Here is a 13957-nt window from a genome sequence, read left to right on the forward strand (position 1 = left end):
TCCTCCGGCCCCCCGACGTAGGACAGGAGGCGACCCAGCAGGCTCGCCACGCCGTACACCCGGGGGAGCCAGACGGGCGAAGTGACCCTCAAAGCGCCAGCGGCTGTCGAGATCGAGGTCCAAGTATTTGAGCCTGTCCCCGACCTCGACCCGGCTCTCTCCGATTCTGATCCGGAGGCCGGGCGGGCTCCTCGTCAGAGGCAGCCTGTGGAACCAGGCTGCCTCCGTCTTCTGCGGAGCAATCGCCAGACCCAGCCCCCGGATCCTGAACGGATGGAGGCCTTGTGGGGATTACCGCGCTCTAAATTCTCGTACGATACCGGACTGCTATCCGATTCCATATATTGAAGATTTTTCGCGGATGTTATGCGAAAAAACGGTATTCTCCACGTTAGCGTATTACCAGATACTGGTACATCCAGAGGACGTTAAAAAAAGCCGCGATAACGACGCCGTCCGATTTATTTGAATATACGGTTATGCCCTTTCGTATGAAAAACGGAGCTCAAACATTTCAACGGTTTATAGGTACACTCTTGAATGGCCTCAATTTTTGTTACACGTATCTAAACGATATTTTGTTCGCCTCGAGAAACGAAATCGAACATAAGGAACACGTAAAACAGCTTTTCTTGCGTTTAAGCCAATATATAGCATAATTATAAATCCGGGTAAATGCGTGTTTGCCACGAAGGAGGTTAAATTTTGCGGGTATACCGTAAATGATAAAGGTACTAAACCGCTCGTCGATAAAGTCCGGGCGATACTTCATTTTCCACAACTCGTACGGTTAAGCAAGTTCGCAGATTTTTAGGCATGATTAATTTTTATCGACGGATTATATCCAACGCCACAGTTTTGCAAACCCCGCTTAATCATATGTTAAGGGGTAAGAAAATTAAAGATGACTCTCTGGTACAATGGCCGACCGAAGTCGAAACCGGGTTACAGCAACTCAAAAACGCGTTAGCCAATGCTGTGTTGTTGATGCATCCATCAAACTGCTCACAACTCACGATTATGGTGGATGCGTCAGAGTTAGCGTTAGGAGCGACTCTGCAGCAACGGCAAGGAAATTCATGGCAGCCTTAGGCTTTCCATACGAAGTTCTTGTCACCTACACAGCAGAAATATAGCGCGTACGATCGCGAGTTGTTATCGGCATATTCGGTGGTAAAATAATTTCGACACGCGGTAGCGGGCCGAACATTCACGGTATACACCGACCATGAACCTTTCGTTTACGCGTTCAGGCAAAACCTGGATAAATATACACCTAGGCAGTTCAGGTATCTGGATTACGTAGGTCAATTTACTACCGATATCCGACACGTTAGCGGCAAAGAAAATGAGATAGCAGACGCTCTATCGAGAGTTGAATCCGCGGTTGCAGCGCTAAATTACGACGAGTTAGCTCAGTTGCAAGATTCGAACGAGGAATTGAAGGAATTTCTGACGGCGTCTGGTACCTCATTACAGCTGAAATGCGTTAAGTTATTCGATAGCGATAGCGACGCAGAAATATTTTGCCATGTCTCTACGGGCACAGTTAGGCCGTACATTCCGAAATATTTTCGACGACACGCGTTCATGTCAACGCACGGACTAGCGCATCTTGGTATGAAAGCCACGGCGAGGCTTGTTAAACAGCGTTTTGTTTGGCCATCGATCGAAAAGGATTGCCGTGAATGGCTCGCAGCTGCTTAGAATGCCAACGTAATTTCTCGTTCCCCAGCAGCGGGAGTAAACTAATTGGTCGGTAACTATCGACACGATCCCTGGGCTTCCAAGAATCGGGGTAGTAAGCCAGAGCGATACATCGTCTGTAGATATAATAAATATGCAAGATAACTTTTTGCGCGGCGTGTTTCAGCATAAGAGCTGTGATATTATCATGGCCCAGCGCCTTCTTGTTGCGCAGCCCTCGGATTACTTCGGCGATCACGCCTGGTTCCATCGGTAGGTCATGGTACGGATCAAGTGGTTGAATATTTTTTAGACGGGCAATGTAGTCGTTAACAACGGGATCGGAGGGTGAATATAGACATTGCACGCTGGAGTCTGCCGCAGCGAATGATATCGGGAACGCGTTTGCTTTGTCTGCGTCTGTCGTCAGTTTGTTTGTACCGGTATTGTCAGAATTTATGGGAGGGATAACGATATTCTTATTGGCCAGAATTTACTACAGAATAAACACTTGAGGTGTTCCTCGAAGTTCTATGTTACGATAATAATACGTCCAAATAAGTGAAGACGTAAGGTTCCATTGCCGGGCCGATTAATCGATCTAATAGCCGTTGAAAAGTGACCGGGGCACCGGTTAATCCGTACGGCATTCGTTTAAACTGGGATAACTCTTTTCCGAGCACGATAAACGCCGTTACCTCCCGACTACCGCGTTCTAACGGGATTTGGAAATACGCCTGACTTAAATCGGTGGTCAATAGGTACCGCGCAGCGCGTAATTTGTCCAAAATTCCCGTCATATGCGGCAGTGGGTACGCGTCTTTCTTCGAGGCCTCGTTAACTTTTCGGAAATCTAAACAAAATCGGTATTTTCCGTTTTGTTTCTTAATCATGAGGATCGGACTCGACTACTCGCTATCGGAAGGTTCGATTATATCTTCCGCCGATAATCGGTCTACCTCTTCGTAAATTGCTTTTTGAACGATCGGGGACCCCGTGTAGTACCGTTGTTTAATCGGTGGATGGTCGTCTAAGTCTATTTTATGCTCGAGAAGACTGGTGACCCCTTTCAATTCCGCGAATCTGCGAAGTTCCTCTCGTAAAAATCGTTTGAGCCGAGAATTTTCCATATCCGTCAGGAGTTGTAAACCGCAGCATTGTAATTCGGTTTCGCTATTTTGGAATGGAAATTTCTCCTTTGGATTCGATGCGAAGTGCCAGACGGACCGATGATATTCGACGACTATTCCGAATTTCGCTATACTGTCTACTTTGATAATTAATGCGTTGACGAGATTTTCCAACACGCACGCTACTATATTTTTCCGCGTATTACCAATGCATGTTTACTTCAACGCGTTCCCTTGACTCATCTATCGCCCCCGTGGCCAAAACGAAATATCGCGGTTCTTTTTTCGATTTTATATTACCGCTGACTCGCAATTTATTAACCGTGTCTCCTCTAATGAATGTGCTCGACGCTCCTGAATCGATAAGTGCCTGTACGCGTTGGTTGTTAACGTACACGTCGAGAACGAGAAGCGGCCTGTCACTTTCCGCTAACGTCATTAAATTCGCTACATTTCCTATGAGTATCTCGTTCTCACTTGCGTGCTCGATATCCTCCGCGGCGCTCTCTATCCATCTTCGCCGCGATGCTCGTTACATTTGTGACATTCGTTCGCGGTGACGTTTGGTTCCCCGCAGAAAAAGCAGTGGACACGCAATTTCTCCCTACAATTCTTCGCCTGATGTCCATGCTTTTTGCAGTTCCAGCAGGGCTCACTGGTCGCTCGTTGTTTGACGGGCGAAGGAGTGCCCCGCTGCTGCATTCCGAAATGTTCTTTTTCATCCCGAAAGTTCCGCTGCGGAGACCTTTTCCCGGAGAAGGCGAGCGCGCGCGCGAAGCACGCAGGTATCCGCCGTCGCTACGTCAACACGGCGCTCAGTCTTGGTCGGTACTCTTCGTCGCTTTCCGACTTCGAGTCCGAGTATCTGCCGTATCCCCCCTTTCGTACGCGGGTGCGTGACGTACTCGCTCTCGCCGCGACAGCTATCCCCACTCGTATGCAATCCGATGACGTTCTCTCTCTCTCGCGGTAGCAACTTTCGTGCTCTCGTGATGGCTCTCTCTTCTAATCTCGTGCACGCCTGTGCCTGTCCGGAATATATGCATATATCGCACGCACCTCCAGATCTTCCATAGACTGTATCGATTCTCGTGCGATCACTATTTTAATTTCCTGTTTTAGATGGTCGTAAACACATTCTATTTCTGACTGTATTGGCCCCGGCGTTTCTAGTTGCGCTAACATTGTCTGCATGCAGGTTAGATATTCGCTCACTGTCTCTCGATCCCCCTGCTCGCGAGTCGCGATATTTCTTTGGAGTCGCCATTGATACCGACTCGTTCCGAAGCGGCGACTCCACGCGCTCTCGAAATCTTTCCATGCCGACCACTTTTGTTGATTCGTGTAATACCACGATGCTGCCAATCCCGTAAAGCATACAGACAGGCCGCCTAGAAGACTACGGTCGTCGAAATTTTCTAGTCTTCTTTTTTCCGTTAATCTCGTGATAAATAGTTCCGGGTCCTCCTCTTTGGAACCCGAAAACATCATTTGGCACTTCCTCATTGTCTCGTAGACGGCCAGTACCCGCTGCGGGAACGGACAGCGCTCGCGATTTTCCGTTTTCCTTTTTCCGGTCTTTTGTATGGGAATTTCCAGGGTTTCGACATAGTACGGACTCTCTGTTCGCGCCGGCGAATGTTTTTTGGCGATTTTATTTTCTTGGGTGATCGTACGCGATTGCGAAAATTCTCCCGTGTTCCTATTTTCCCGATTTTCCCTACGCAACGGCGGAAATTCCTGCGTGCTCCATATTCCTGGACTGTCTGGACATTGGAAACTATCCTGGGGGGGGGGGGGGCTCGCTTACTGCTAGCGACTCCATCTACGGTATTATCGACTTTATGCTCTCCTTGTCCGAGGAGGACCCCCCGTATTCTTCCGACTCGCTTCTTCCGTCCATTCTCCTTTATTGATTTTTCTATTTTATTTTCTAATTATTGCGCCTTGCGCTAATCTAATTTTAATCCCAACCCAAAAACAAACACCTCGGTCGTTTCAGGAGAATGGAGAGAATTGGCTTTTACCGATACGCCCCCCCCCTTATACGGAAGGCTATGCTACGGTGATTTTACTTTCCGCCGAATTTACGCCTATGGTTTCGTATGCTATTGTCGACAGTATTACAAATTTCTTCAAGTACCCTACACCACAATACCGTTGTTAACCGATGCTTCTATTTTGTTTTGCGTCCAAATTGCTCGCTTTCAAGGCTGTATCGTTATTTTAGGGTGAAACGTATATCATGAGCGCGTGAGAAAAATCATGCAGCTCTCGGCGTTTAGGACGTGAACTTTAGGTTGCTTGGGATTTATGCGGGCGGTCGGTGCGTTCCTTCCGTGTCTGAATGCATGGCTGGACCGCGGCCACGCAAAATGACCTACCACCTCACGCAGATGCTCATCGGGCACTGTTACTTCGGTGAGTATCTGCACAGTATAGGGGCGGAGGCGACGGCGGAGTGCTGGCAGTGCGGGGAGGTGTTGGACTCCGCGCAGCACGCCCTGGAGGAGTGGCCGTCGTTCGCCGGAGAGCGGCGGGACCTCCGACAGGCAATTGGGTGGGACTTCACGTTGCGGGCCGTAGTCGAGGCCATGGTCAGCGACGAGGGCTCCTGGAAGGCGGTGGCCTCCTACTGTGAGAAAGTAATCTCGCGGAAGGAGGCCGACGAGCAGGAGCGGAAGAAAACCGATCCCGCTCGTGGATTAAGTAGAGCAGAGAGGAGGGCTCGGAGGCAGCAGCGTGCTACTGCTTTAGTAGGAGCCCTGCCTCTCCCGGCAGGGGGAATTAGTACAGATGGCCCGAGGGCCCCATAGTACGTGCAATCTCCCCCTCCCCTTCGAACGACGGTGCACGAGGCATCGCGAGTCGGGCGGGGCGGTTGCCCTGCGAGCACGCGAGTTCAGAGGATTACAGTCGCGGTGAGCCCTCGCGATGGTCGCGGGGCATCGGACCTGGAGGGTGAGAATGGGGATATCACTCCTGTCGCGACCAGTTCAGCATGCGATGGCGTTGGGTGGTGCCCCCCCCCCCGACGCTGTCTGAGGAGGTAGAGGCGGTTAAATTCCGTTCTTGGGGGGGGGGGGTTCCGATCCCCGCCTTGTAACATGGTGTGTTTCTCCCTAAGGGGGAGCAACATAGGCGGGGCCGACTGCGGGAAGTCATGCGATCGTGGTACTAGCGGTCGGCCCAACGCCTGAGAGGGCCACCGAGGAATTTTAGTGAGGTAAGAATTCCACACGAGCCGTCTCTGCATTCCCAGCAGAGGCGGTAGCCCTGTTTCTCCTCGTAAAAAAAAGGTTGTTTGGGATTTGGGATTTTTGACCTGGCTTGGGAAACTTGACCGTCGCGTCGGAAATGTGTGACGTAGGACATTTGCCGAGGACACCCGAAACAGAGCGCACACGGATAGAAGTAGAAAACGCTTGTGTTGGGGAGTCGCCGAGTAGGGCGTAGTGGGGCAGAGCTCACGGACAGGCTAGAATGTGCTTGTGTAAATACCCTCAGGAGGCATGGAGACGGTAAGCGCTCGCACGGTTATCCCACGATTCTGGCATCAGTGCAAGTTCCACGATTCTGGCATCACTGATCACTGCCCCTGAAGAGTCTTGAATCAGGAGCTGTTAGATCCCTACCTGTAGAGAAGGAAATACCGTTTAGGAAAGGGCAGAACACCTAACCTAGAAGCCCTTGCAGTAATACCGATTCAGCGATTCAGCTAGTTTATTCTGAGCGTTCAGAGGTAACAACACAGTGTGATCGGGACAATAGCTGTAAACATTCAAATCGAAAATTGAACTAGAGGAAGAGAAAATTTCTATCTTCTCGTCCATGACGAAAGTCAAATCATTGGTGCTAAGTTGTCATATAATGGACACGTCTTACGCGTGTTATTTTACAATCCGCGTAAAGTAAAATTAGATCTTCACTCAAGTGCTCACCTGGTTATGAAAGAAGTCAAGGTTTTATGGGAGAAAGTTCGTATTCCAACACGGAAATTAGATAGGAGCATTGAAAAAGTGGAAGCATTGTGCCAGGAGTGGAAGACATTGCAGAAGACATGCAAACGCCGCATACCATTGCAGAAAAAATGAGAACACGATTTTCTTCAAAAATGAGACGGTCTTTTCGACATTGCTCATGAGTATGCTTTGGATACGATGAGTATTGAAGAAAATAAAGCGTTCCCTATAAATCAGAGGAAAAAAGAACGAGCCGGATCTTACAGAGGCGACCGCGTCTTATTAGAGATGGAAAGACGACAAACACTTCGTCAAGAAAAAGAACAGTTGAGATGTGAGCAATATGAAGCAAGCTTACAAGGTGAAGGATATTATGTTGTGTTTAATAAACTACACAGTAGTTCGGTTATTTATTTATTTATCGTTTGTGCGGTCACGACTAGTTCGTACTGCTCTTGACGTTGTCTGCGATACAAGTCTCAGATACCAGTGAAGTCTCCCGACGCTTCTTCTTTTCGGGAAGCTCTCAAAACCCGGAAGTTTTCCTAATTGGTTAATGTAGCGCGCAGACATTAACCAATCAGGCGCTTCCTACATTCCCAATCACGCCACCTATTCCTTGCGCTCTTAGCGCGCTGCTTCCGGAACAGGGGTGTGACTTGGCGGGAGTGTGACTCTTGGCGGAGGTTTGGCAACGCCGCGGAATTTCCTCCAGGTCCCCAAGGCTCGTGACGTGGCCGATCGCCGGTCATCTGGCCCCGCTTCGCAACCCTTCGGAAACTCGAGGTTTATGACACCCGCTTAGCTATTGAGGCCCTTGACGAAAGTTTCTAAAGGCAAAGATATGCATCGTATAAAACTGCAAATGAAAGCGGAAAGAAAACGGCTTTCTCAAAAATAGCTCTGCTGGTGCGGGTGTTATATCCTGTTAGGAATATTACCTCTTTTCCTTGCACATTTTTACCATATTACTTCGCAACGCGAAGAGCGAGCGAAAATCGTCAAATCAGCGACACGTGAAAGCTACGCGCGTAGTCGAGAATCCTCGAGACGTTGACCGACGGGACGTTGACCGACGGACCGGACGGATCAGCAATATCGAAACACCGCCACGACGACTCGAGAATTCCCTGACGAACAATAGCTTGTTGCTACCCCGTATCTTCCACGTTCTTCAATAAAGGAAGGGGAGAAAAACATTATAAAAGAACTGTCCAAACCGGGCAAGAGGGTCTTTGCTCTTCTCTTCTTCTTAGTTAATCTCACGGTTTCGACTCTCGCGTTAGACGGTGCTTCGTCTACTTTTTCTTCACGCGTAACGGCGAGCTGAGCGACAGCGGTCACTCAGCTGTTTAGTATCGGGTTTCGAGACGAGATCTCTTCCGTGTGCGACGCGACTTTGCGATTACGCGCGGCCTAACAGGCGAGTTCGATAAGACACCGGACCGCGAGTGCGACGTCCGAGACGGTGACAACGTATCCCGCAGTGCCCAACCCCTGCATCACGGCTCCGAGCGCCAGCAAGTATTCCGCCCCTTCAAGGACCCGAAACCCCGACTGAACCAGCCGCAAGCGTTAATCATTCATCACCATTGGTATGTTAAGATTTAATGTATATTTTATTTTATTCATTGTTAGAATATATCTTGTTGTTGTTATAAACGAGAGTGATTTTCTATCCCTCCCGTTACACATCCTAATTACGTACATCACCGGTAAGTTTAGACAGGGCGTGCTTTAGCACCTTAAAAGAGCCAGGACCCGAAAAAATAAATAAAGTAACGACCGCAACGCGGGACGTAACACGGGTATCATAAAACTCGCCAACCATTTGCACGCCAAATGTTCTTTCTTTGTACGTGCCGTTGGCCGCTACAAAGGTATTTATTTTTACATAGTTATGTAATTTGTGTTATCCGATATTACGTTTCTTTACTCTCATGTTTTTATATGTATCATTTAAATAAGAAAAAACAGCGAAGTTATCATCATCATCGTCTAAAGATGAAGAAGAATTAATCGAAAATCCGTCGGAGTCTTATATGGATGTCTTGAATTTCTATAGATTTTATAAATGAGGATCCTTCAGACTGGTCAAGTAATCCTAATTATAATGTTGTCTTAAATGTAGTACGTAATTTAGCTGTAGTTAATGATTCGGCAGAACGAGGAGTCAAACTCATGCAAGAGTTTAATGAGGCACTATCACGTAATGAACAGGAGAAACAATTTATAATGCAAATTGTATCAGATTATAGAAAGCGCTCTCCGGACACAAAAAAAACTACTCCAATGAAGAATTTGTAATTTGTTTTTAGGATTGTTTTACGTCTATTAAAAACTGTTGAAACTCAATAACCGTATTTCTTTTCTTCGCCTCCTTATGGTATAATATTCACCACTTCAAGTTAAACATATGGATATATTATTAAATATGAAATATTATTGTCGAACATTCGCTCATCAACTTTTTAAATTAATATTATTACTAATTTACAAATAATATAAGAAAATATCTGAAAGAATTAATACTTTTAGTAAAATACGCAAAGTATAATATTTAACATACATATATAATTAAAAAAAACATAAGTATTACTTGACTACTATATTGCAAAAATTATATAGTGGCACTATTATTGTCAATATTATATACAAATTAAAAGTCTTTTCTTCGCATATTTCCATTCATAACACATTTCATATTTATTTCAAACTTCAACGTGGATGTGCCACGTCTTCCTGTTATCCGATCAACTTCATCTTTTACAGCAATTATTATCTTACTCAATGGAACAATTTTAGGGGGCGGCGTGAAAAAAATCTCGCAAAAGAATTTTCACCAGGTATAGCTAAGGTCCACCCTAATGTACATACATACATATATGTGTATGGCCCCGTGTCTGGCTTCACGGGTTTCACTGTGCGTGGATGCGGTAATCTTTGAATCGCAATGTACTTTTACTAGAACGCGCAGGACGAGAATCAATAGTATCGTAGAAAAGGTATACAGTGGAAAATTATATCTTTTATTGTGAAAATGCGCATAAAATTGCTTGATGTTTATTCGTTTTGTCAGAAACAAATACGTCGTCTGCCTTTATTTGTTTAACCCTTCGTATGTTATATACGCAACCATATGTTTATACTTGAACATAAAATACTATAAATGTAATTTTTCAAGAACAATATTTACATTTCAGTGTGGTGGAGGAAATATATTTTTATATGCTGTGTATTTCCATATTGCATATTCCAATAAAAACACATAAGAAATAATGTAAAAAGAAGAGTAAGTAGCACATACAATGGTATAGTATTAATACTATTTCAACTACATGGAAATGGAACTGTACAGGATTGTGATTTAATATGCTTAGAGCTTAAATTGAAGATGGATGTTCATGATATTGGGATTGTTGCTGTTCTGGGGTCAGTTGGAGCTGCAACAGGAGCGATTTCAGCAGTTCTTGTGTATTCAATTTGTGTTCGACGCAGACGGTCTCTTAATTGGCATGTATACCTAAATAATTACTGCTGAATTATTTTTTAAAAGTGAAGGTTGAAATAATTTATAAAAGCAATTACACATATGTATATACGCTTTAGGTTTGAAAAAGATTTATTAAACAGAGCTGAAGAAGCAGTACGATCATCAAAAGAGGTTTTTGTTGGCTTAGGATCTAACGTTTCTCTAAATCGAGAGAATAAGACTTCAAAAAGTAATGATAATCAATCTGATGTAGAATGGCAGTCTAATTACATACTTGATAGTATCGCAAGTGACTCACCCAAAAGAGGTAATTAATAATATAAGCGATATAAATTACATTTAATTATTATATTATACTGAATAATAATAAAACTAATATACTTAACAATTTAATGTTTATTTTGCAGTATTACAATATTTATCAGAATCGGAAGATATTTCATCACCTATTAACACTTTTGCACCGCCACTACCAGAAGGAACAGTGGCTGCTTCTGAAAAACGTATGGTTATTGTTAAGCCATCAAGGAGTATAATTAATTCATGTTCTAGACTCAATAGTAGTGAGACTGAGACAACTTCTTCCTATAAGGTACAAAAGTTACACCAAAGTTAGACAATATTTTACAAAAATATTTCTATTTAAAGTTTAATTTTTTATGCAATGAAGCTGTCTTCTTCCACATCAGTATCTTCATCTGATGAAATCAGAGGTGAATTACAAATTGGTTTAATTTACGATGCAAATGCTGGTATTCTTACTGTTAGACTTGTTGAGGTAATTTCATACATATATGTACTATTTTATTATGCATGTACAGAGTTCAATTCTTCCAAGGAATTCTCAATTTAATATGTAAAGAAAATATAAAAATTTGTTTATAAAGGCACATGATCTTCATGCACGAGAATTAAGTGGCACTGTAGATCCTTATGCTAAAGTTCGTCTGTTGCCTGACTGGAGTAACGTATGGCAAACTAGAATACATAGGCGAACTTTGAATCCAGGTAAATTTCATATAGATAAATTAAGATTAAATATTATTTATGAAGATTAATAAACGTAATTTGAAATCATTTATAATTCTCATTATAATTTGTAGTATTCGATGAGGATTTTGTGTTTGAAGTTATGCCAGATTCAACACTAGCGGGACGTATATTGGAAATTCTACTTTATGATTTTGATGCATTCTCCAGGCATCATTGTTTGGGTTATATACAACTCCCTTTATCTTCAGTGATTGATCTTTTGGATACAACTCCCACTTTTATTACAAAACCGATTCTCCGATATAGTACTGATAGTGGACTCAAATTACCATCTTTAGGAGAATTAATGGTTTCTCTCTCATATCAACCAGCTGCAGAAAAATTAACAGTTATAATTGTCAGAGCTAAAAACTTACCTAGTATTAATGACTCAACAAACGCAAATCTGTATGTAAAAGTAAGTATGTGAAATATATGTATATGATTATTTATGATATAAGTATTACTTCTAGATTATTGAAATCATAGCTGTATTATCTTTATTTTAATTTTTCAAGGTGAAAATAATTCAAGATGGCAAAAGTATTAAGAAAAAAAAATCTAATATACAACGTGAAACAATTAGTCCTGTATGGAACGATATTTTAAGCTTTGATATTAATAGTGAAGTATTGTCCAAATGCATAATTGAATTTATTATTTTACGAGCAAACGGTGAGCTGTTGGCTAAGTGCGAGGTGTCTGGTAAATATCAAAAAGAGCTTTTTTATCGTGTGCTATCAGGAAAGGGTGCATCTGCACAATGGTTACCACTTTCTGAACCAGAAATTTATTATGGTGATTTTATGGAACTGAAAGATTAATAATTTTATGACAAACCGTCCCTCTTAAAAGTAAGTTAAACCATATACCTCACCAATTTATTATTGTAATAAGTATGTTTATGTATATGTAAGTTTGCGTTGGAAATTTTTTTCTAGTCATAATGTATACACACTGTTATTACTAACTAGATGTACATTACAGCACAAAGTGTATGTAACGGAAAAAATCATAACAGTTATGCTGTAGTATCAACCAATTGTTTCGATTCAATTTAAAATGGAAACATGCAGTTGCTTGTCCAAATTTTTGTAATGAAGCACCTTATTTATAACGACACTATAAAATATAATGTTTAGTTATTCCATTAATTAATCAGTGAATATTAATTGTTAAAAAATGAAAAAGAATATTAATGAATATTAATGAAATGCATTTATTTTTGCAAACAATACATCACTTCAATCTTAAATATCTTTATAAATGATATTCACAATAAAAACGTTCAGACATGTTCTAACTTATTTTCATCTTAAATTCATTAATAAATGTTGGTTGATAGTAGCTTTAGACGTTTAAACGCGAACAATGATTTTAATTGCAGTTTTAATATTTGTTTGCTTATATAAAATGTAGATAAAGTAAAAACTGTATAATGATTTTATAAAGTTATAATGATTCTTCCTAATCTTTTAATACAATTTTGATCTTGTTATGTACATGTAAATATTGCAATTAAGGAAATACATTTCTTGATTCAATGTACGGTTCGTACAGCATAGAATATTCTACGACAATTTAATTTGTAAAAAAAATCCTTTTTTTAATTTAAAAATATGTTTGTGAAGTTTTATCATAGATTTGAACCTCTGATTGATAGAATACTCAATATTGCACATTACCTAAATATTGAATTAAGTATTTTGAATGCATTTATGTGAATATGAAATAAAGGAAATGAATTAGGAATTATGATCACAGAAATTGTAATGACAAGAAATTACACTCAAACTGTACAAAGAAATAAAAATATACGTATATATTTAGCTTTATCCAGCAGTAAGTTTAAATTGACTGGTTAGGATGATACCTTCAATACTTTGGAATTGCGAATATCGATGATACACCTGTTATTGAATCTTTGGCGGCCGTCTGTGGACTGGAAAAATGTGAAAAGGAAAGGAGAGGGAGGAGCGTTTCGTCCTGGGCCTGCTAGTGGACTCGTCAGTAAGGCTACCTAGCAGACCCTGCCTTAGACGCGGGGATATACGATGGTCGGTTAAGGACGTATAGATACGAACGAGGAAGGCTTCAGGTAGTTGCGGGAAAGGTGTTAACTCGGTAGACCTCTGATGGCGAATGTAGGAAGGAAGGTAGTGCCGTCACAGTACCCCCTTGCCAGTGATGAACGATATCAGAGGGAGTTCTTCTTCCTAATGTCAGTTCGTGTCGAATCCTTTGAGTAACAAGCGAGGACGGGGACGTTGTGATTGGTGTCCACTCGATGACGATCTGTGTGAATGTATGCTATCTGTCGTAGCGGGTATTGTTGAGGCGCTGTCGCTGTCGTCCAGCTGCAGGAAACCCTGAATGGCGAGCACGTTGCTCGTGCCGAAGATGCAGGATCGTCGTGGCCAGGCGCGTCGCCTTGGAACCTTATCGAGCCGTATATGCTGCTGTCCTAGAGTGGCCATTGGGAGGGTGAGAGGATCGTGGCGCTGCGTGCTCCTCCGTGCGTTGCTGAAGGCCACCCTAGGAGTGGGATTACGTAGTCTCGGCAATTGTAAAGTGATGTCCATCCATTCATCCTTCTGGTAGGCGCGTCTCTTGCGTTGTAGGCTGCTCCTGGTTGTCGGTCGGTCTCCTTCGTC

The 13957-nt window shown here is 42.9% G+C and overlaps 1 protein-coding gene across 1 annotated transcript; it reads left to right on the forward strand.

The window, feature by feature from the left end:
- The first annotated feature begins 10172 nt into the window (after positions 1 to 10172).
- Positions 10173 to 12127, forward strand: LOC107192063 (synaptotagmin-5). Its single transcript, XM_015581250.1, has 7 exons — positions 10173 to 10291; positions 10388 to 10578; positions 10679 to 10863; positions 10942 to 11049; positions 11159 to 11279; positions 11375 to 11721; positions 11822 to 12127. Exons 1-7 carry the CDS (start codon positions 10173 to 10175, stop codon positions 12125 to 12127), a joined length of 1377 nt encoding a protein of 458 aa, XP_015436736.1.
- Positions 12128 to 13957: the final 1830 nt, after the last annotated feature.

Source organism: Dufourea novaeangliae, unplaced genomic scaffold (assembly GCF_001272555.1).
Source record: "Dufourea novaeangliae isolate 0120121106 unplaced genomic scaffold, ASM127255v1 scaffold280, whole genome shotgun sequence".
Lineage (NCBI taxonomy): Eukaryota > Metazoa > Arthropoda > Insecta > Hymenoptera > Halictidae > Dufourea > Dufourea novaeangliae.

Excerpts from the sequence above, each read along its gene's own strand:
- LOC107192063 (XM_015581250.1), top strand. The coding sequence starts at position 10,173 with ATGGATGTTCATGATATTGGGATTGTTGCTGTTCTGGGGTCAGTTGGA. Across the intron at positions 11,050-11,158 it reads TTACTGTTAGACTTGTTGAG|GCACATGATCTTCATGCACG; the intron begins GTAATTTCATAC and ends TTGTTTATAAAG. Across the intron at positions 11,280-11,374 it reads TAGGCGAACTTTGAATCCAG|TATTCGATGAGGATTTTGTG; the intron begins GTAAATTTCATA and ends TATAATTTGTAG.